The sequence below is a fragment of the Stegodyphus dumicola genome, chromosome 1, assembly GCF_044657685.1.
Source record: "Stegodyphus dumicola isolate Sdum_Otavi_A_Nest chromosome 1, ASM4465768v1".
Taxonomy (NCBI): Eukaryota; Metazoa; Arthropoda; class Arachnida; order Araneae; family Eresidae; genus Stegodyphus; species Stegodyphus dumicola.
In genome coordinates, this window is record NC_140768.1 from 78956542 (window position 1) to 78980710 (window position 24169).

Consider the following 24169-nt stretch of genomic DNA (forward strand, 5'->3'; position numbering starts at 1 on the left):
TCAATGGTTTGCAGAACTCTCTCTGCACCCACAAAATGTGTCCTATTATCGGAATATATGGTGGTAGGGTGTCCAGTCCATGACGTGCGATAAAATGCCTTAAAGCTTGAAAAAATGATTCAGTTGTTAATGAGGTAACCAGTTCCATATGGATAGCACAACAAACCGCACAGGTAAAGAGCACAATATACGATTTTCGTCCATCCTTTAAATGCAAGGGTTCTGCAAGATCACATCCTACGATTTCATAAATGGCTGAATCACGAACCCTATCATTTGGTAAAACGCTTGGGACTGTCTCTACTCTTTTAGCCTTAAATCTCTGACATGTTATACATTTTCTTATACAGTTCCTTATAGTTTTACGTGATTTTAAGATCCAGTATCTTTCTCTTAAATGCGACATCAATAATGTAGTACCTGCATGTAACAAATCTTTGTGCGCACTTAATATCAATAATTTAACTACTGGATGTTCAGAAAGTAATATGATGGAGAACCTTGTCATCACGATAAGAAACATTAGACTTAGCTCTTATTAGACCCTGACTATCGACAAATGGTCTGAGTCGTCTTAGCTTATCATCTGTTTCACCATTAAGCGACTCTTTTTGTATTAATAGCATTAAAGCTATTTCTCCGCTTTCTATTTCAGATACAGTCAAATCCTTAGAATGGTTGTTATTATTATAAAATCTGAATATCCATGATAACATTCTTACAATTTTCTTAAATGATGAGAAATACTTATAGTACTATCCAATACAATTATCACTCTTTGCCAAAGTAACAATAACTGTCTTACGTATTTCTGAATTAACCAAATCCTCATCTGGTTCATCATTAGATTTAGGCCAATTTGCCTCATCTTCCCGTAACCAATCAGGTCCCTCCCACCATTTTCATTCTATTGATTGATCTGCGTAACAACCTCTAGAAAGTAGGTCAGCAGGATTGAGACTACCAGGGACATGTTGCCATACAGTGGGAGAGGTCAACGACCTGATTTCCTGTACACGATTAAAAACGAATGCTCCCTACATTGATTTCGCCGTATCCAACTTAAAGCCGTCGAGGAGTCATTCCAACAATGAATACAAACTTCATGTAGGCCAATATCATTAATAACTGAAGACAATAACCTAGAACCAATATTACAAGCAAGAAGTTCTAATCGAGGAATCGTAATAGGTTTTAAAGGAGCTACTCTCGATCTTGCGTGTATCAAACTAACCCTCACCTTTTCGCCACTCTGTACTCTTAAAAAGGACGCATGCAGCATACACACTTTTACTACTGTCACAAAAGAGATGTATACTCACAACTTCATTAATAGATTTGAGACCTACCCATCTAGGTATTTGGATACTGGATAGCAAGTACAACTTTTTACGCCAAAACCTAAACTTTTTGGTTAATTTATCGGGAAGAACATCGTCCCATTTAAGCCTTAAATTCCAAGTTTCCTGTAAAATTCGTTTTGGAATCAACATTACAGGAGCCATATGCCCTATAATGTCAAATACCTGATGAGCTACTGCTAAAACTAGTCTTTTAGTAACTGGGTCATCCAATTTTATATCTTGACTTATTTTGCAAGATAAGGTATCTGTAACTGTATGCCATACAAGGCCCAAAACAGACACATCTCCTTCCGTGGAGGAATCTTCCTCTGGCACAACACTTCTTATATTGGATTTCCAGAACCTTAAATTAAAATGACCCGAAGCCATAATTATTTGTGATTTATTTACAAACTTTCTCATTTCTATTTCTGAATCTATACTAGCCACACAGTTGTCTACGTAAAAGGATGTTTTCAAAATCTCCGCTGTATGACTTAAGCTTTCGGGAACTACACTCAAATGATATCGTATTGTAGCAGCCAATAAATACGGACTACATGTAATACCAAAAACTACCCTTCTATGTCGATACAGGTCAACTTGTTCTTGATTATCCCTACTAAACAACATAAATCTCAAAAAGTCTTGATCTTTTTCCCTTATAGATATTTGCAAGAACGCTTTTTCTATATCTGAAGTGACACCAATGTAATTCTTGTGAAACCGATTAAGAATCGAAGGTATAATTTCAATTAAATTTGGTCCAGTAGATAAACAATCGTTCAATGATGGGTAACCAGGCGAATGAGAACTTGCGTTAAACAATGGTCTTATACTCGTGCTACTATTTTCTTGAAGAACTGCTCTATGATATAAATAATGTACATCCTTATATTTATTCTTATCCGGTAGTTTTTCAATTATCCCGAGTGCTAACCAATTCTGGAAAACGTCTCCATTAGCGTCAAAGTTTCCCGTAGTCATTAATTTTCTTACAAGACATAGTACTTACAAGACATTTTTCTGCTATCACTTTGTTTTCGGGTAAAAGCGAGCTATCCGACACCCAAGGTAATGCTACTTCGTACCTTCCCTCTGAATTTACCGTAAGAGTCTCTTCAAAATATTTTTGCATATCCTCCTGTAACTGAGTTTTGGTTTTACTTACGGAAGGTTCACTAATACCCAAAACATCTAACTTCCAGAGATCACTTATACATTGACCCTTCACTAACAGAGAAGAAATTAGGAGGGATGCAGTATTTATCGTAGTTGGCTCAGTGCCAGTAAATTTACCCATAACAGTTCAGCCTAACTGCGTATGCACCGCGCTGATGCCACACGTAAGGGGAATAATTTTTCCAGTTAGCAACTTACCAGCAAAATCCGCACCAATTAGTAATTTTATCTCTTTATCTACCTTACATGTACCATTTTCTAAATCACTTAATTTGATACCATGTGACATAAGTTCGCGTAACCACGAACCAGATGGGAGTTGTTTAATTTCAGAACAAATTTTGTTTTGACCAAGTACCTCTAATTTACACTTATATTTACTATATATATTGCTTACTTCAATAACATAGTTTTTATATACATTTTTTGAAGTCTCAACTCCACCAAAAAGAAATTGCTTAATTTTTGATTCACCAATACACTTACAATTTAACCTTTGAGCAACATCATTATATAAATATGATTTCATAGAACCACTATCATAAATTGCTCGTACAAACATTTCTTTAGAACCATTCTGAATTCTTACAATTAAAGTTTGAAGATATACATCTGATGATCTTAACATAGTTATTAAGAATGCCTGTTTTGTTTTCATCATTCCCTAACTTTGTGACACATTGTTTTGTTAGAAGGCAAATCAGGACACATAATCACAAAATGTCAATTTTTACATAAGGTACACCTATGTTTAGCTGTGCACTGATTTGCTCTATGGTTTTTCTTAAGGCACACAAAACAAACATTCTTTTTCTTAATGACATCTTTCTTACATTCTAAACTCATTAAAGATGCATCTTTACAACTTTCAGACAAATGGGATTTTTCACAAAAAATACAAGTATCAGACTTTTTATACTTCTGAAAATTTTCATTACACTTACTACTATTACTACTATTTGCATTAATTAGTTCACATGCAGTTGGAACAACAGGTTTTGTGTCAAAAAACTTATTTTTCTTATTACTTACTTTATCAAAACCCAAAACATCACGGGTAATTTTAACTCTAAATTCAGTTCCTTTTTAGAAAATCAATTAATGACTCTAAATCACTCTTACCTGTTGTTTCAGGACACGTACCTCGTTGTCTTTCCCAAATTTGTATTAAATCAGCAGGAAGTGCTGATTCCACTAAAGGAAATAAAACAACTGCAAATTTATCTTTAGTTAAACCGAGTGTTTAAAATGCACGTAGTTGAGTTTGCAACTTGTCATAAAGAGTTAATAAGTCTATCTTTTGCTTGTCATTGATTACCAGTTTTAATAGCTCTCTAACATAAATTTGAATTAAAACATTTTCATTTCCAAACCGTTCTTTGAGGTACTCCACGGCTTTTTCGTAATTTTCTTCCGTAGCAGGAAAACTTTCCACAATTGCTCTTGGCAGTCTCAGGTTTCGTAGATTGCAGTAGATAATGAAACTTGTCTCTCTTGTCGATGTGAGTATCTTCGTGTATTTTACTAAACCTTGTCCAAAACGTCAACCACTTTCGGGAGTCTCCATCGAACTTCACCAGTTCGATCTCTGGCAATTTCTGTTTTGCGGCCCTAACTATTCCTGATGTAGAACCACTATTTGTTGAACCAGCAGAAGGCTGTGAACACTTATCCTTTTTCCTGTTGGCTTTTACTTTCAACGTAGATAATTTATCGTAATATTCTTGAGCTGCACTAAATTCTCTTTCGTATTCTTCTTCAGTACAGCCTTTCTTCTGTAGAAGTTCCAAAAAAGCGTCATCCGTATTACGTAAAGTTTTATACTTCTCTGAAATTTGATTTAAATAAATTTCTAAATCGTCCAAATCCGGAGAATCTGATCGTATCAGTTCATCTAACTTATTAGCTGTTTTCGTAAATACACTCCTAATTGCTTTCCACTTCTGTTTTAATGTTTCTAAAGCATTCATGTTTGCACCTAGGAACTTCTCTTATTTTCGTAAATTATCAAGTGTCGAAATCGATAATGTCACCCTGCGACATCAATCCTGGCTGGCTCGCCAAATTTGTTGCTTAACAAGTAAATCATAGGTTCGAAAATCTGAGCCGACACTTTTTAAAAACACCAACATTTATTTTACACGCCATTTCTTATTCTACAAAATTTTAAATGCAACTAACTATCAAACAGAAAAGCAGACGTAGACGTAATGATGCATCTGGGCACGTGATCCTCGTAACAGATGAATTCTTTAGGGTTGCCACAGAAAGGCAGTGTGTCACCACACTGTCATAGCTTTGTGCAGAGTTCCAGGGGTTGTAACCCAGTTAATATACTTTAAGGTTCCAATAAGAAATTAAAGCACCAGAGGTGATAAGTTGTTTTGTATCATTTTAAGTCTCACTAGATGCAAAGAACAAGTTTTACTTGAATTTTTTACATTTTTGTGTTTTATCTTCTGACTATTAATGAAAGGCAATAACTCACTTTAATATGTAGAGATAATTTTTAAGGGTAAGCAGTTAGCTATAAATAATTAAATTAGGTAACCTTAGTCATTATGAATTTACGTGGCCCTATTAAATTTTATTTTTTAACAATATTTGTTAAAAAGCTCTATTAAAACCAAAATCTAATAAAATTTCACAGTTTAAAATACATGTAATTTATGGCATTGATTCTTAAACGATATTAGGACAATTACATATTAAAGGCTACAAAACATTTATGTTTTGTAACAAGAACACTCAACAAAATATTTATCCGTGATTTTAATTTAAAGCCTTCCCAAACATTTTGGCTAGTTTATATAGATTTCTTTCTCTTTAAGCATCTTTTCTAACAATCAGACATTTGTCTCAATATGCAAAACAATGCTCTCTCTAGTTCGTGCATGCTTTATCTCCTAACTTGTCGAACTTTCCACAATACACCTCTGAGGATTTACTTGATCTGGTAACGTTAAATAGTCAAATCCCTGACAGATGTGGAGCAAATTATCTCTATGTCTGAAAATAACTACAATATCAGACAAAGGTTTAAATAAACCTCTTATTTAAAAAGAAATCAGAACATAAAGGCATGTTCTGATGCTAACAAAATCAATTACAGCTCACGGTGACATAATTAAACAAGAATAGTCAAATTCAAACTAAAAATGTGGACTAGTGGTAAAAGATAATAAATCTGGCTCATTAAATCTATCATATGAGGAAATAGAAATGGAAAATTATAATAAAGGCTAAAATTATAAAAGGTTAATTTACATAATAATAACTGCACATATCTTTGAAGAATAATTTTCTTTATTCTTTCTTCAACACGTTTCCCTTTTATTTTAGAATTTTTGGATTTAAGGATTTCTGTTATTCTAAAGAACACTAAATGCATTCAGAATGTATAGAAAAAGTAGCTAATCTTATTTCTTTAGTAATATGAACATTCAGGAGAAATATGAAATAGATATGATAAAGGTTGATTCCAGAGCTGGTGTGGCAGAATTTTTAGAATTTAGCGACACACAGAACAACAAAATCTAGAAATGGCAAAACTTTTAGAATTTAGAGCAGGCACTGGAAGCAGAATTTAAATAGGTACTAGGCAGCAGAATTTAGGATACACAGAGATTGCATCAGGTGGAAAAATGCATAGCACCAGCTCTGTGTACGATGCATTTAGACATATTAGATGAATCTTTTAAATTGTAAGTTTTCAATTTCTTTATTAATAAAAAAATGCCTTTCCATCAATGCCTGCCAAGTGATAAGATTAGAAGCATTTTTGATATTTTCCATGCTTGTGTCTAGTGAAAAGTAGAGAAAATAAAAGGAAGATAAAAATGTTAAGAAAATGACTCTAGTATCAGGAGTAAAACATTCAAATATTATGTTTTCATTTTTCTTCCAAGCATTCTCCAAAAATTAAGAAATTCATCGCGAACTTTGTAAAATACATCCATTACGTTTTGATACCATGGAGACATTTTTCATTTTGTCACATATTTGTCAAATTTTCTAGAATGAGAGTGAAAAAAAATATTTTATTTTAATGTTATTTTTTAAATATATGTGGGTTGATAAAAAAAGTTTACAAGAAAAAGCATTTGAAACGTAATAATTGTGGAGCGAATATTTCCATCCAGGGTGGTTGACAGATGGCGCTAATTGTTCTACAGTGGTTCTACGAGTAAGTAGCGTAAGTACGCAGACACTTAACAGCGATAGTAATGGCACGACGTCTAGAAAAGTGGTCTCGCATAGAGGTGCGAGCCTTAATTCGATTCTTATGGGCCAAGAATGTGGCCACATCCGAAATTTACAGACAAATCGTTGAGGTATACGGGGACAAAGCAATGAGTAGACAACAGGTAGCGAAATGGTGTCGTTCTTATCAAGCGGGCAGGGAGCATGTGGAAAACCATAATATGGAAGTGAGCGGCCGTCTGAGTTCTTCAAGGACGGATATTAACACGGCACGTGTTGAAGAAATCATCCAAAGGGATCGACGAGTAACTGTGCGTGAGATTGCCTCAGAGTTGGACCTGAGTTATGGTAATGTTCAGCGTATCGTAATTGATGAGTTGCGATATTCCAAAGTTTGTGCCCGCTGGGTTCCACGTGCGTTGTCCACGGAGCATAAGGCCACTCGAATGATGTGCAGCCTCACATTTCTTCAGCGATACCATTCAGACGGCCAACACTTCATTGACCGCATCGTTACCGGTGATAAAACATGGCTTCATCACTTCACTCCCACATCCAAAAGAGCCACGATGGAGTGGAAACACGCTGGATCACCGACGAGGAAGAAGTTTAAGGTCACACCCTCTTCCGGTAAAGTGATGGCAACTGTTTTCTGGGATACGACTGGTGTTATCCTAATCGAGTATTTGGAGTGTGGCCATACCATTAAGGCTGATCGTTATTGTGCCACCTTAACGAAATTGCATAAAGCCATCCGACGCAAATGGCCTGGATTACTGAGCAAAGGCGTCATTCTTCTGCATGATAACGCCAGGCCCCATACAGCTCGGCAGACTCAGGAATTGCTGCAAAGGTTCAAGTGGGAGGTCTGGAATCACCCCCCATATAGCCCTGATTTGGCTCCAAAAAACTATTTCATTTTTCTGACGTTGAAGCGATACTTATCCGGAACATGGTTCACCTCTGACGATGCAGTAAAAACAGCTGCCGAGAAATGGTTCAATGAGCAGGGCCCTGATTACTACCAAGGCGGGATAAACAAGTTGGTCGAATGTTCTGACAGATGCCTAAACAGGTTTGGCGACTATGTGGAAAAGTGAAGACCAGATGTGTCTCTTGATTCTCATTTGTATCTTGTTTCTATTGTTAATAAATACTTTTTCATTTGCCTTGTAAACGTTTTTTGGATTACCCCTCGTAATTTTAATATATTACAGGGTTCGTACACATTTCTGCATACAGAAATTAAGGACCATTAATGAAAAAAATTAAGGACCTATGAGCAAATGGGAACTGAATAAATTCAATTAAAAATATTATCTATGCCTGAATTTCACTTTTGTAATACCATCCTAAAAATAAAATGGATGCCTAAGTAGTATGTATTATTACTAAACATGAATTAATTAACATAATTATAAATAAGTTTGAAAATAAAATAAACTTAATGCAATTTATCAAGTAGCATTAAATATTTTACACTTATAATAGTTAGTCATATTTCAAAGAACATAAGTGACATTTACGTTTTACTAACAGTTAGCTTTATGTTGATTTTTTTTTTTTTTTTTTAATTTTTTTTTTTTTTTTATGTCTCATTTTGTCACATACTTGGTCCTAGAGGCTTAGTAAATAGCAGGTAGATTTTATGTCAAACAGCATAGGTTAAAATGAGAAGTAAGATCATAATCAGCATGATTCATAACAAAAGACTGGATGTTGTCACCGCTGCTGCTTGTCTAGAGAGAGACCTGCTGATTAGAACAAACCTGAAAGGCCTGATGTATGCACGGTTGGCAAGTTAGTCAGGCTCTGTTTGATGCAGTTAGTGTCATAGCTTTGTGCAGAGTTCCAGGGGTTGTAACCCAGTTAATATACTTTAAGGTTCCAATAAGAAATTAAAGCACCAGAGGTGATAAGTTGTTTTGTATCATTTTAAGTCTCACTAGATGCAAAGAACAAGTTTTACTTGAATTTTTACATTTTTATATTTTATCTTGTGACCACAGTGAGACTTAATGAAACACAATAACTCGTTTTAATATGTAAAGATACTTTTTAAGGGTAAGCAGTTATAAATAACTAGATTAGGTAGTTTAATAACCTTAGTCATTATAGATTTACATGACCACTATTAAATTTTATTTTTTAACAATATTTGTTAAAAAAGTCCTATTAAAATCAAAATCTAATAAAATTTCTCAGTTTAAAATGCATGTAATTTATGAAATTGGTTCTTAAACTATATTAGGATAATAACACATTAAAAGCTACAAAATATTTATGTTTTGTAGCAACAACACTCATCAAAATATTTATCTGTCATTTTAATTTGAAGCCTTCCCAGACATTTTGGCTAGTTTATATCTATGTTCTTCTCTTTAAGCATCTTTACTAATTTTTAGAGATTTGTCTTAATATGCAAACCAATGCTTTTGCGTGTTTCTGCGTGCCTTATCTCCTAACTTGGCAACCTCTCCACAATGTAACTATGAGGGTTTACTTGATCCGGTAAAGGTTAAATAGTTCAAACACCCAACAGACTTGAAGCATATTATCACTATGTCTGAAAGTAACTACAATATCAGACAAAGGTTTAAATAAGCCTATTTATTTAAAAGAACTTAGAACATAAAGGCATGTTCTGATGCTAACAAAATCAATTACAGCTCACGGTGACGTAATTAAACAAGAACAGCCAAATTCAAACTAATAATGAGGGCCCACCAGCAGCCGAGCGGTTTTCCCCATGTGTAACGTGTATATGAGCTAGTTTCCCTTAGAAAGTCCTCCACAAAGGCATCCTTTCCCCTTAAGAAGATAGCTTTAGTGTGCTTTGCCATAGTTAAATATACCAAACTAGTGGTCAAACTAGTCATATTATGAAGTTTCATTTTGGTATCTTATACAATATTTTGAATCTGAGAAATAAACAAGATATAATGCTATGAAGCACAATTTATGAAACAGCTCTTAGCAAAAGAAAAATTAGCTATATGATTAATTAAAAATATCTTCTTTTTAATTTTCTTGTAGTAAGAGTTTTTCCCATGTAAAATTATCTCAGAATATTCAAAACTCTCGAAATGTGCATCAGTTTTCTCTATAAAATTAATTTTATGCTTTTTCCCTCTCTTTTCTTTCCAAAAAATTTCTGGCTTTTTGCCGTAACAGAAATGGTAGAATTAATTTTTCTTTAGGATTTTAGACATTGCAGCTTGGAAAGTTTAGAAGGATTTGAAAGCAAGATTTATAGACCCACAATTTTAGAAGATTTGAGAAATATGTGACAAAATGAAAAATGTCTCCATGGTATCAACACGTAATGGGTGTATTTTACAGAAAGTTTGCAATGAATTTCTTACTGAGAACGTCTAGAAGAATCTTAACATGTTTATCTTCCCTTTATTTTCTCTACTTTTCACTAGACACAAGCATAGAAAATATCAAAAATGCTTCTAATCTAGTGGTCAATAGGATAAATATTTTGATGAGTGTTGTTGCTACAAAACATAAATATTTTGTAGCTTTTAATGTGTTATTATCCTAATATAGTTTAAGAACCAATTTCATAAATTACATGCATTTTAAACTGAGAAATTTTATTAGATTTTTATTTTAAATTTTATTAGATTTTATTAGATTAATTTAAATTTAATCTGGCTCAGTAACTTTATCATATGAAGAAATAGAAATCGGAAATTATAGTAAAGGTTGAAATCATAAACAATTGGGTAATTTACATAATAATAACTGCACATATCTTATAATAAATAGAATAATTTTCTTCATATATACAGTTTCTTCCTTCAACATGTTTCCTTTTCATTTTAGAATTTTTGGATTTAATTAAGGATTTCTGTTATTCTAAAAAATACTAAATGCATTAAGAATACACAGAAAAGTGGCTAATTTTATTTCTTTAGTAATATGAACATTCAGAAGAAATATGAAATATATATGTTAAAGGGCCAGTTACAGAGCTGATGTGGCAGAATTTTCAGAATTTAGTGACACACCAAACAACAAAATCAAGAAATGGCAAAATTTTAGAATTTAGAGCAGGCATTGTAAGCAGAATTTAGAAAGGCACTAGGCAGCAGAATTTAGGATCCACAGAGACTGACTGCATCAGGTGGGAAAATGCCTAGTGCCAGCTATGTGTATGATGAATTAATACATATTAGATGAATCTTTTAAATTGTAAGTTTTCAATTTCTTTATTAATAAAAAAATCCCTTCCTATAATGCCTGCCCATGTGATAAGATTAGAAGCATTTTTGATATTTTCTATGCTTGTGTCTAGTGAAAAGTAGAGAAAATAAAGGGAAGATAAACATGTTAAGATTCTTCTAGACGTTCTCAGTAAGAAATTCATTGCAAACTTTCTGTAAAATACACCCATTACGTGTTGATACCATGGAGACATTTTTCATTTTGTCACATATTTCTCAAATCTTCTAGAATTGTGGGTCTATAAATCTTGCTTTCAAATCCTTCTAAACTTTCCAAGCTGCAATGTCTAAAATCCTAAAGAAAAATTAATTCTACCATTTCTGTTACGGCAAAAAGCCAGAAATTTTTTGGAAAGAAAAGAGAGGGAAAAAGCATAAAATTAATTTTATAGAGAAAACTGATGCACATTTCGAGAGTTTTGAATATTCTGAGATAATTTTACATGGGAAAAACTCTTACTACAAGAAAATTAAAAAGAAGATATTTTTAATTAATCATATAGCTAATTTTTCTTTTGCTAAGAGCTGTTTCATAAATTGTGCTTCATAGCATTATATCTTGTTTATTTCTCAGATTCAAAATATTGTATAAGATACCAAAATGAAACTTCATAATATGACAGCGAAAAATAAAAATGTTTTATTTTAATGTTATTTTTTAAATATAATTTCAACATATTACCATTTCTTTACTGAAATTTATCAATGTTAAGATGTTTAAAAAAAAAAAAAAAAACCGTCGAAAAATTCTCAGGTATCGGAATTAAAAAGTTTCTATATAAACTGATCTTAAAAGCGCCAAAACGTTGAAAAGTTGCCAAATTTAGAACTGTTTAATAAAAGAATTCACATTCCCAAAAGCGAAAATTTTAAAAGCTCTTTATTAGAAAAAATGACTTTCGAAATGCTTATGTTTCACTTCTTGCTTAGAAACTCGAGTATCCCATCATTTATATTAGAAACAAATTATGACTCGTGAACCCATTCAAAAGATAACCATATATAATACATCAGTGAATCGCGAAAAATATTCCTCCAAAATGCTAATTCACACTCAAAATGGCCATCGTAAAAACTGACAGAAATTTCAGACGATTAAAATTAAGGACCTTCTGCTGATTTTGGACAAAATTAAGGACTTTTAAGGATCAAAAATCGATTCCAGAAAATCTAAGGACTTTTAAGGACTCTTAAGGACCGTACGAACCCTGTACTACCATTAGTTTAATGAAATTTATCAATGTTATGATGTTTTAAAAACAATCTTAGAAAAATTCTCAGATCTTGGAATTAAAAATTTTCTATAGTAACTAATCTTTAAAATCCCCAAAATGTTGACAAGTCACGAAATTTAGAACCGTTTAATAAAAGAATTCACATCCCCAAAAGCGAAAAGTTGTTTAAGAGCTCTTTATTAAAAAAAATGAATTGCGAAATGCTCATGTTTTACTTCTTGCTTAGAAACTCGAGTATACCGTTATTTATATTAGAAATAGAAGCAAATTATAACCCAGTCAAAAGATAACCATATATGTCAGTGAATCACCAAAAATATTCCTCCAAAATGCTAATTCACACTCAAAATGACAGTCGTAAAAACAAACAGAATTTTTAGATGATTAAAATTAAGGACCTTCTGCTGATTTGGCCAAAATTAAGGACTTTTATGGACCAAAAATCGATTCCAAAAAATTTAAGGACTCTTTAGGACCGCACGAACCTTGTTTGCTTCTATTCTAAACCATGTACATTTACAACTAATTTCTAAACTTCACTTCACAGCAATACCAGCATATGCATTCAAAATGTAATGCTGATTTTTCCATGGCAGCACATGACTGGCACCTGATGTTTGGGAGGGGAAAGAAATATTTTTATCTGCAACATCAGGGAATACACGGTTCTGTGTTTCTATGGAAGAGCTAAATAAGAGAATAATCAAAAGCAAAAACTTCCAGGGAATTCAAATTATCAGATTTAAATCTGACATAAAATCGAATATTAAGGAAAGTTGTTGCAAGATAACTTTATCGAAGGCCTTTTAAAGACTTGATAATATTAAAATAATACCACTAAATTAAATTTCATTCAAATTTGGTGACTAATTTGAAAAGTTATAATTCTTGTGAAGTTACTCTTAGGTATCAGAACATGCTACACACTTATAAGAAATACACAACCAGCCTTTTAGATTAGAGATAAAAAAACCAGTATTAAAAAAATTCAATAACTTGAGATTTTAATAACAGAAAGAAAATTAAATTTAAAACACATTTGGAAATAAAAATAGATTTTAATACTTTTAACAGAAAAATGTTTTTTGCAAGCATTTTAGAAATTTAAAAAGAAAAAGAAAGAGGGGAGGGGAGGGGGGAAGACCCTCCTCCCAAGAACCTTTGAAGATATATGCATGCTGAAACAAAATCAACAATTAAAATTATTTGGCAAAAATTAAGATTGACGGAGTACTCACTTTATCTAATGGAAAGTCCTCCAAGTTTGTACTACTAGGAGTAGATGCAGTAGTCTCCGACAGCTTTGTGCTACTGTCTTTTCGTGAAGGAATAGTAATGCTGTGATTAGTTACAGCTATAAGGAGGGAAAAGATCTCGTATAAATTTTCTTAATTAAACTATCACTTTAAATTTGCAAATTGAAAGTTACTTTAATACAGGCTCCTACATAATTCATTAAAAATGTTATCAAACAGCAGCAGCCATAGGGAAGCCTGGGAAAGGAAACAATATGAAAACACAAGTCCTATATTTTCAAAAGATGCTGAGATAATCAGTTTAGGAGACTCAAGTAGCTTTGCTCATAAAGGAAAATGAAAGAGTAAAAAAACCACAGCCACAAAGTTATGCATTAGCTAAGCCCCACCCTTCTTGAACAATGATAAGAAAAGCAGAATAATTTGCATGGATAATAGATAGGATATTTAAGATATTGAGAAAAATAAATTAATATGGTAGCCAGGAAAAGGAAATTCAGACTATGATAAAGTAATACAATAAACAAAATGGTGATTATCTAGGTAATGTCAAATTTATTTAATCAACACATGCTTGAAACAAAATTGCTGCAAAATACAAAAGCAAGAACGAAAAAAATCAATGAAACATAATTATATTATTATATGACAGTTCTGAAAGAAATTAAAAATTCCAAAAGGAGCTACAATCTTGTATAACTGGCTACCAAGACATATACAAGTGTCTAGTGAAACAACAGTTGTCGCAAAAGCTGATCACCAACTACATGGTAACTGAAAAAATGTCAACTCTAAACGAGTGTGAGGTCAAAGGACGAAAGTGATTTTGAACCAACCAGTTTACCACAAGAAAGTTCACATATTGTCAGACTACGAAGGATAATGGTTATACATTTTGTATCTGTAAAAGAAGTACATATGTAAATAAAATATTTTAAAATGTTCACATGAATTTTCTAAATCAGATTCTAAAGGGTTTGGAGAGATTGTAGCTGCCAAGCCTCGTGTCTTGATTTCATTAAAATAATGCCTAGTTATTTTGTAAGGTTTTCAAGTTATTTTCTATGTGAGACTTTTTTATGCAATCCCTATTACCACAATAAAACTTTTTAATTGTGTTGCAAATATTTTTAATAGCTACTTGTGAAATTTTGTGTGATTTTTTTGTATGCATTTTCTTTTATGTGGTCCCTATAGACTGCACAAAAACAGGTTTGAGTGTATACACAAAAACAAACTAGAAAATATTTTAAAAGTTGGAAGGAACAGTTTAATTCAATTAAGAGAAAATACAGTCAAAAGTCGTTAATCCGGACTCGTCGGGACTTCGGCGATTCCGGATTATAGATCATCAGTTTAAATCTGGTAAGATGGCATGCAGAAATTATAAAATTAAAAATATGAAACCCTAATTTATGAAATAAAGAACAATTATGATCTAAAGGGTACTTTACTTTATTGTTTACTTTATTAAACATTTCTTTCAATGTAAGTTGTTTAAGTTGCCTCATTTTTTATGTGATAATACATTCTCTTTAATTCTTTAAACAGACAATTTCTTGTTCAGTTACAAAGTTCCGCTGTTTAAGTCCTATAATTGCTGTGTCGAGAATACCGACTAATTTGTCAATTGAAATTTTTTCGTTTTCAATAACCTCTGTCACTTTCTTCGCTATCGGAAGCGAATTATAATGACGAGGAATTTGATTTAAATCATGTCAAAGATGGAGTACATCCGAGATGAAATACTACATTTAATAAGGGATTATAAGCCAAATAAAATAAAAACATCTGTCCTGAAGTTAAGCATAGTGCTGACAGATCAACTTCCAATTCATTCCGTGGCGTTAAAGCTAAACAAACGTTAAAGTTTAGATAAACAAAGGATATGCCTTTATCTATTTTTTGTAGCAATTCCACTTTTTGTTTAATGAACTTCGAAACATACTTTCGCTTTGTAGATCATTTACATATTAATAAATATATATCAGAAATTCTATTTGACATAATCAAAAGTTCAAGCTTACTTTTATAAAATTGCTCTATCAGTCTGCAAAAAATAATAAGCCAGATCCAATTCGAAGATTAAGGAACAACACAATCTGAAACATTAACTGAAATAGATAATTAAATAATTTTAGCTTAGCTTACACCGTCCATTATACATTAAACGCGCACTCGTAAACGTATTTTGCGCACGCGCACAAGCATATTCTCAGCCGTAAAGGCCTTACGCGCATGCAGAAAGTTTGAAGCTTTGAGGTCCGGATTATGGGTGTCCGAATTAACGACTTTTGACTGTATTTTAAAATTTGGAAGGAACAGTTTAATTCTGAAACTCTAATGAAAAACAAGAAAAGATTCTAATCCCCAAAAGTATGAACAATAAAAATAATTTAAAAGGAGTTTAATATCACAAGCAACTTCATCAAAAGGCAAAATGACTGATTACAAATCAAGAAATAAATTTAAAAGTATGCTTCTTTTAGTTACACTAACATTCCAAAATGAATAGCAAAGCAAATGCTCCCAATTACAAATAAAGGAAAGGAAAATTAAATTAAAAATAAATTCTCAGAGAAAATCAGAAGCAAAAAACAGCAACATGACAAAAAAATTTAACTCTTTATCTATTAATTCTAAGTGTAGTTAACTTCATGAAATAAAAGTTATCTGCAAGAGATTTTTGAAGATATTAAAACAAAACAGAAATATATATATATATACTACTTACCAGAGAAAGTTTTTGGCAAAGATGAAGATAAAGGTGCCATATCTAGGTAACCTTCATGCTGTGCAGTTGACACAGGCGTTGTATAATGGTCCCGTAATGGAGCCATGTGAATATAACCATCTTTGTTTTGATTTAAATCAGTGACTGATGACTCGAGAGAAGAACAAGATTTGTTGGCTCTTAATTCGACATTAGCACCAAGAGGACTCATATTTATGTAACCTTCTACAGTATGGGGCAAAAAACTTTTAATTATAAATATATATTATAACAAAAGAGAATAATAGCTACACAAGAAAGTTATATTTCTTTAACACATTTACTCAAATATTTTTCCCTTTTTTACCAAATTTATCATCTGAAAATCAAGAAGGTAAAATTATGCGAATAAATTTTTAAAGGATGCAGTTACAGTATGAATATAAAAAATGGTAAGTATTTAGGAATAAACTACAGATATCTATCGCAATATTATTTCTTTAAAAGAAGCCTACATTCCAATATAAATACACAGTAATAATAGCATTGCAATATCTAATAAAATATCTTTATTTCTTCTTTCCTATATCCTGACTACAGCTTGCAGATAGATGCTATTGTCACTGATTAGTCTATCTTCCCACACATTGATCTCCAGAAACATTAAGGCATCAGATATCTCAGTTTTCTTGAAGCTCTTCATTATCACTGTGTGAGGCACTAGTGCCCTTTATGGATAGTGAGGATAGCAGCGGCAGCGAAATGCACAGAAAAAAAGAGTCATGCGGAACATGCTGAATGGTTTTAAAAAATCTTAATAAGAGATGTATGTAAAATATAGTTATCGCCTAGAATTACTGTGAATAAAAACATTAAAAAAATATATGTTTATTTAATGATGCCAAATATAACGTACGAAAAAACCCCACAATTCTCAGTCATGAGAAAAGTCAAATAGAATAATGGCATTATAAGGTGAAACAAACAAGAAATATTAAGTTTTGTGTATTGCATAAAAAATATTACAAAGTGTACCAAATACAGAGTTTTTAGAACATCAATAACTAATATTGTAAACAAGTATATGACAATATAAAAAATAATAATGATACTGAAAATTTATTTAACATTGCTAATAATAAAAAAAAGAACCATATAACTTAGATTTAATTAAAATTGTAAGATACTGTATCTTTTGATAGATGATGAAAAGAAACTTAAAATGGAAATCAAAGGTTCTACGAATCACAATAATAAAATAATTTTACATAAATCTAGAATAAATAGATATTTAAAATCCAGTCTAGAATTAGACATTAGGTCAACTGAATACAAGAGTGAAATTCATCATGTTTGCCATTCTAAATTACAAATTTCTAAATTTTATGGTGATGTAAGTCAAAGGACAAGTTTTTGAAACCCATTCAAAATTGCAATACATGACAATTTTACCTTTTCAAAAGTAGAAAAATTTAATTACTTAAAATCCTACATAAGTGGAACTGCTAACAATGTTATAGAAGATTTTTCAACATAAGAAGGAAATTACGATGCAGGAATACACATTTTGAATACTAGATTTGGAAGATGCGATATTATCACACATATGCAAAAACTCTTAAATTTTCTCCTGAATACTAGATTTGGAAGATGCAATGTTATCGCACGCACATAAGAAAAATTCTTAAATTTTCTACTTTTTACCAACCAAGCAGCATTTTAAAATAAAAAATTATATGACACTATAGAAATCCAGGTTTAAAGATTTTCCTTTTTAAATATTTATCCCCAAACAACAATATGTAGATTTCTGTTTCATTCAGAGTAATTTCAGCAGATTCAGAAATAATATACACTCATAATTAATATGCAGATGTTTTGATATAAATAAATTTCTAGAATTCCTCAAAAAACAATTGCAAGCTTTAGAAATACAGCAAACGCATTTAATGTAGATGACACAGAGAAAAAAATTTCAGTTTAACTCCAACAAGCCATCAAGAACAGATGTAGACTGTTATCAGCAGCGGCCTAAATGTAAATGACTAACAAAAAGCCTTTCACCAGAGCCTCAGTATCCAGAACATGTTTATTTTATGAGTTACTAATCTCTAAAACAAAAGATAAATTGTTTGGATATTGACATAGGCTTGAAAAGAGAAAAATTAAAAGGATAGGGTAGGTGTTACAAATGCTTCTGCAAGAGGAATATAGCAAAAAATTGTAGAATTATGCAGTAAACTTCATCACACAACTTGATGTAATTCTGAAAAGCAAAATTTGGAAATTGATATACAATGTAGTAAAACAGAAAATCATTTATGTAAAACAAATGTATCAACTCATGCTTTAACGAGTTTGAAGGACAGGTCTGAGAAAATTAATAGTCATTTTGAATCTTTCATTATGGTACAAGCAGAATAATATGATAAACTGTTAAATGCTGTCATTGATATTACCACACAGATCAATATTATAAAGAGTACTGTTGTACCAATATATAATAATAATATAAAGATTTAATATAAGAGACCACACGAAAGTATAATATTAAAATCTGCTTTTGGACAGAAAGTTAATGACAGAAGGATCTTTAATAAAAGTAAATTTAGCGACGAGTTTACAACCAAGTACTGTGTATGCACCTGTTACAGTTACGTGTGCTATAATTGATAATCTAGTAAATGATTTACTATTAAATTTTAGTGCTTATTAATGAATAAATTTCATCTAAAGGTAATTTTGAAAAATGAGTTAATGTTCTGAATGCTGATGAAATACTACAGCCTCATGAAGATATTTTTGTTAGTTCTGGTGAGAATAAAACTACTTGGAAAACTTATGATAAAAAATATTCTTAACAAACTTCTATATAACTATTATGGTAATAAAATACGTCAACATTTTAAACTTTTTTTTTTTTTACATTCTTATCACAGCATTTCCACTATGGTGTTAGTTACCTCCCTATGATATTGGCACACTCACATCTTGTCCAATTACTCAAATTTTAATAATGTTTGAAACAAGATGGAATGTGTGAACACCTGCTCCAAAATGTCATCCGATTACTCTAATAATGTTTCAAACAAGATGGAATGTGTCAACACCTGTCCCAAAATGTCTACAATTGATTCATATCAGATAAATTATATTTCCAGGTTAATGCTTTTGAACTGCATACATCTATACTATACCGAATAGCTTTCCTTTCAGCTAAGTAATATCACTATATACACATTTTTCGTTTTAATGTTTTATTTGAATAGACGATCCTACTCCTATGAGATCAAATAATTTCTTTGCTTACTCGTGTATAACATATAATCAATCAATATCACATTTGAGCAATTCCCTACACGACATTCAGTTTTTTTATTAAAGATTACTAAAAGCACTATTATTCAGTTATATTATATAACTTTTTGTTTTTAGGTATTTTTATGATTTCAACAGCTTATGATTTAAAAGGATGAAAAATTCATTTCAATATTTAAATCTGAGATTAATAATGAGATTTTTGTAAATATTACACCTAGGTGCCTTGTTATAACAACAGCACAAGCATCAGTTCCTTCTAAATGTAGGTTATTACAACTGTATAAAACTAATTTTATAATTAATTTTTTTTTATATGCAGCCTATACTGGTAGGAATGAAATTGAAATTTTCTAACTTTTACAGCCTAAACAGTGTTAAAAATGTTGTTTATTAATTTGAGCAAATTCCTGATTAACAGGGTCAACACAGGGGACATCATCCACAGTTAACTCAAAATCATTGTTAATCCAAGGACAATTAAAAGGTGTCAGAAAACCCCATACCGACAAGATTAAATTGGCCATTTCGGATGCCCCTTTTCTCAAAATCTGCTGCAGATACACGCTTGAAATATTTTGTATATTTAAAGTATACCTATTTGATTATACTGAAATGAGCTTTTGAAACATTTTGAATTTTAGAGTAATTTACAGAATATTTTGTAAGGCATAGTAAAATTTAGCACTTTTCTCTCACACACACAAAAAATTTTTTCTTCGTTTATCCCAAAAAGCTCATTTCCGTAAATATAAGGAAACCTAATAAATAAGCCATAAAATTTTAGATACCTGTGAGCAGTAGTTGCTGAGAAAAGGTACATCAAGTATAAAAAAATCACGTTTGGAGAAAAATGTGTTTTTATGTAAAAATCCTCATTTATCAAAGCATTCGATGGCAAATTAAAACTAGATTTTTTGCAGTTCTAATTTTCATAGAGATTTAAGAATGGTATTTTTAGAAAGATAAGAATGTAGAGAATTTGAAAATGCAAAAATCCGAAATCACCATTTTTTTTTTTTTTTTTTTTTTTTTTTTTTTTTTTTTTTTTGAAGATTTTGGGTTTCAACACCCCTTTAAAGCAGTTTAACTAAAAGGATTAATCCAAATTATAATTAATAGAAAACATTGACAATTTAATTTAGTTACGTAAATTAAATCATGATTCAAAAGAAAGTGTAGAATAAACATTATTAAAAATGAAGAAATTAAGCACCATTTACAGAACAACATTTAAAAGAGCTTTAACACTATCACTGAATTCAAACTCTCATCAAATAAGTTGGTTAGAACATTTTTTTATTTTTACCCCATTTTTATTGTACAGTGTTTATTGGATTACACACAGTTAAATTATGTAGTATAGTAGACAGAAACAGTTCCTAAAAATTACATCATCATTTACAGATTGCTGTAATCACATGGATTTCACTTTTCATATTTTTCATGGACAATTTTGTTTTGTTTTACACTGATGTTTTGTGTTGATAAATTTTTCCCATCGCTCTGTTTTTAACAAACGAAATATACCAGGCTCAAATAATTAGGTGTTGATTGTACATTTATTATTAGCAACCAATAAATAAATAAATAAATAAAAATAAAAATAAAATAGTCCAACTGAGCTTAATAAAGCAATTTACTAAAGTCAGGATTCCAGAGTTGATTTCTTTTAAATACCCTAAGAATTTATTTTGTAAATTATCAGCACAGACACCATGTGAAAAAAAGTTACAATGTTACCATATTACTTACAAGACAAATTTTCAAGCATCATCATAAGTCACAAGAAGGAATAATAACATTTCCAAATTTTAATCTTTACACGTGAAAAAAAGTTACAATGTTATCATATTACTTACAAGACAAATTTTCAAGCATCATCATAAGTCACAAGAAGAAATAATAACATTTCCAAATTTTAATCTTTACGCGTGAAAAAAAAGTTACAATGTTACCATATTACTTACAAGACAAATTTTCAAGCATCATCATAAGTCACAAGAAGGAATAATAACATTTCCAAATTTTAATCTTTATGCCCCCCCATGAAAGATTAAAAAGCTAAAACAAGAAAAACATTAAACTTATTGCTAAATTTAATTGAGTTATATTTATCTACATAATCTGCTACACAAATTTTTAACCATCTTGTAGATTCATTAGGTTATTTGGAAGCAGGAGAGATGAAAAATAAGCAATGCCCTCGGCAGGACACCAACCATGGACCTCTTGAATATGCAATGAGTGTGCTGACCACTATACCATGAAGGCATGCTAAGAAGCCAGGAGAAACACCTTATATACTCCCCCTTTTAAAAAGTGACTGGGGATTAGGAGGAAATCCACCAATTGCCACCAATGCCACTGTAGAGACATTAGGTTATTTTTTAAATAGGAGAGATGAAAAATGAGCAATGACCTAGCCAGGACTCGAACCACAACCCTCTCAAATATGCGTCGAGGGTGCCGACCACTACACCACGAAGGCATGCTAAGAAGCTGGGAGAAAGACCTTATAATCTGTTAAGTCATTTACAAATTACTGTAAAAACTCAAATGTGAAATTTTGAACTTGCTGTGAAAAATATTTAAAACAATATTTCAAAATTTAGATCCAACACTTTATCATGCTTCACAATAGAATAACTCTGAAACTAAATAAAATAACTACATATATTGAAATGATGAAAGGATTCATTACCAGTAGGAGACTTCATTTCCATGTAGTCACTACTCTGAGAAACTGGCGGTAAGGAACTTAAATGTGACGATTCCACAGAATTGGAGTGTAAAAACACAGCAGGAACAGTAGGTGCTGATGAAGACATTGGAGCCATTGGCAAATAACCATCATTGTTATTGTTTCCTGCAATGGAAATATTATCAAGGATGAGTAAATTCTTACCCATGTAATTAGCTAACATAATTAATATTCAAATATCAGCAAATTTAAATTAGAACATTATAAAAAGTATACGAAATCCAGACTGATATTTTATATAAAAGTAATTTAATTCAAAAGATTTTATGCAGATAAATATTATATTACACTCACCTTGGCATATAAGTCAGGCAGCAATTTTAAGTTTAAAAAAAACTGATGGCTACAATAAAATTTACTGCATAGTAACTTCACGAGATGTGAAAAAATTTAATAATAGCTATACTAATATTCAGCAGATTTTGATTATTGCACTTTTTTAAAATTGATCATAATTTTAAAATAAGGAATAAATAAGTTATAATTTAAGAAGCACAATATAACTTTTCATTATCATTTTATTTTCAATTTTATTTTAGCCAATATAATATTACCCTTCAATATATTATTTTTCAATTCAATAACTATACAACAATATGAAAATGGTATTTAGAAAATAATTGCAACACATTTAAAAACATTTTAGCTCCATATAACACTATGCGTGCACTTTAACTCTTCGACTGCTAATGGGACATATATGTCCCACTAAAAGTTAAAAAATTACTGAGAAGCTCCTGAATGTGGGGGATCATGTTCCAATAGTTGAAAAATCAAGATACCGCTGTGCTCATTGTACAGATATGAACACAGAGAAAAGAACAAATATGAGTTGCCCAATGCGTAATGTTGGGTTATGCAAAGAATGCTTTACCCTGCACCATACGATGTAAATCTATTTCATATAATAAAGTTTTTCAGTATAATAGGTATGCTTATGGTAAGTCAATCGCTCAATTTGGGACATATGTATCCCAGCCTTTGGCTTAAAAACTTTTGTCCCCCCCCCAAATGCTAAATCTACTTTATTTATGACATATTTTGTTCACCTGGATAGAAAATGGAGTAATTTTTTTTTTTAACTCGCATGCAAAAGGTTAAATGGAAGAGGGAAGTTTATATCTAATACTTCTCACTATAAATAGAAATTAAGTGATAAAATTATAACTACAACTAATGTAAAATTTTGTATATTTTGCAACTAAAATGGGAAAAGAAAGCACAGAATTATACAAACCTACAGACATGGGCACATAATCATCAAGCTGTTCCTCTTTAATTGGAGGTTCAGTGTGAAGAGCGCCATCAGTAGGATGACTATGACAATAACGACTGTAAAAACAAGAACGTTTCCATGAAAATGTTCCAGAAATATTACAAAAGAGAAAATGTTGATTTTTATTTACACAATCAATTATCAATTTGCTTAATTTATATTATTACATGATTAAAAAGGAAGTGAATAACATTTGCATAATGCAATATATTAAGCAGATACTTATTGCATCATAAGACTACAAAAAATTAAACAAGGTTCATCTCCAAAATTTATAGGAACAAAAAATACATATATAAAATATATATCCAGACGCTAAAGGTCTAAGGCCTCTTTTTCATGGCTATTTTGGGAATTGTGGGCTTTTTTAACAAAAACTTTGTGCTGGTCAGATGATTAACAAATACAGCCTTTGGAACAATTTCTGCTATTTACTATATTTTGAACTGGTACCATTTTCTAAAATTAATTAAAACACTTGAGATACATATTTATAGTATGATGCAAAACTTCAGCAGCTGTAATTTAAAAGGCATTTGAAAACATTCCAGTCTATATATTCGATTAATTATCATTAAAAACTAATACATTCCCATCTGTCTGTAGAACAAAGAATGCAACTGATAACTATCATTATAAATTCT

At 31.2% G+C, this 24169-nt stretch overlaps 1 protein-coding gene across 2 annotated transcripts in view; it reads right to left on the bottom strand.

Annotated features, from left to right (window-relative positions):
• Positions 1–24169, bottom strand: part of LOC118200332 (uncharacterized) — a 109093-nt gene that overhangs the window by 44462 nt on the left and 40462 nt on the right. For both annotated transcript variants that reach the window (XM_085816678.1, XM_085816674.1), the window contains exons 9-12: positions 23487–23581; positions 22190–22354; positions 16189–16413; positions 13437–13552 (exon numbers count right to left, since the gene is read on the bottom strand). In XM_085816678.1, coding sequence (XP_085672804.1) covers positions 13437–13552; positions 16189–16413; positions 22190–22354; positions 23487–23581 — 601 coding nt within the window. The remainder of the gene's footprint in view (positions 1–13436; positions 13553–16188; positions 16414–22189; positions 22355–23486; positions 23582–24169) is intronic.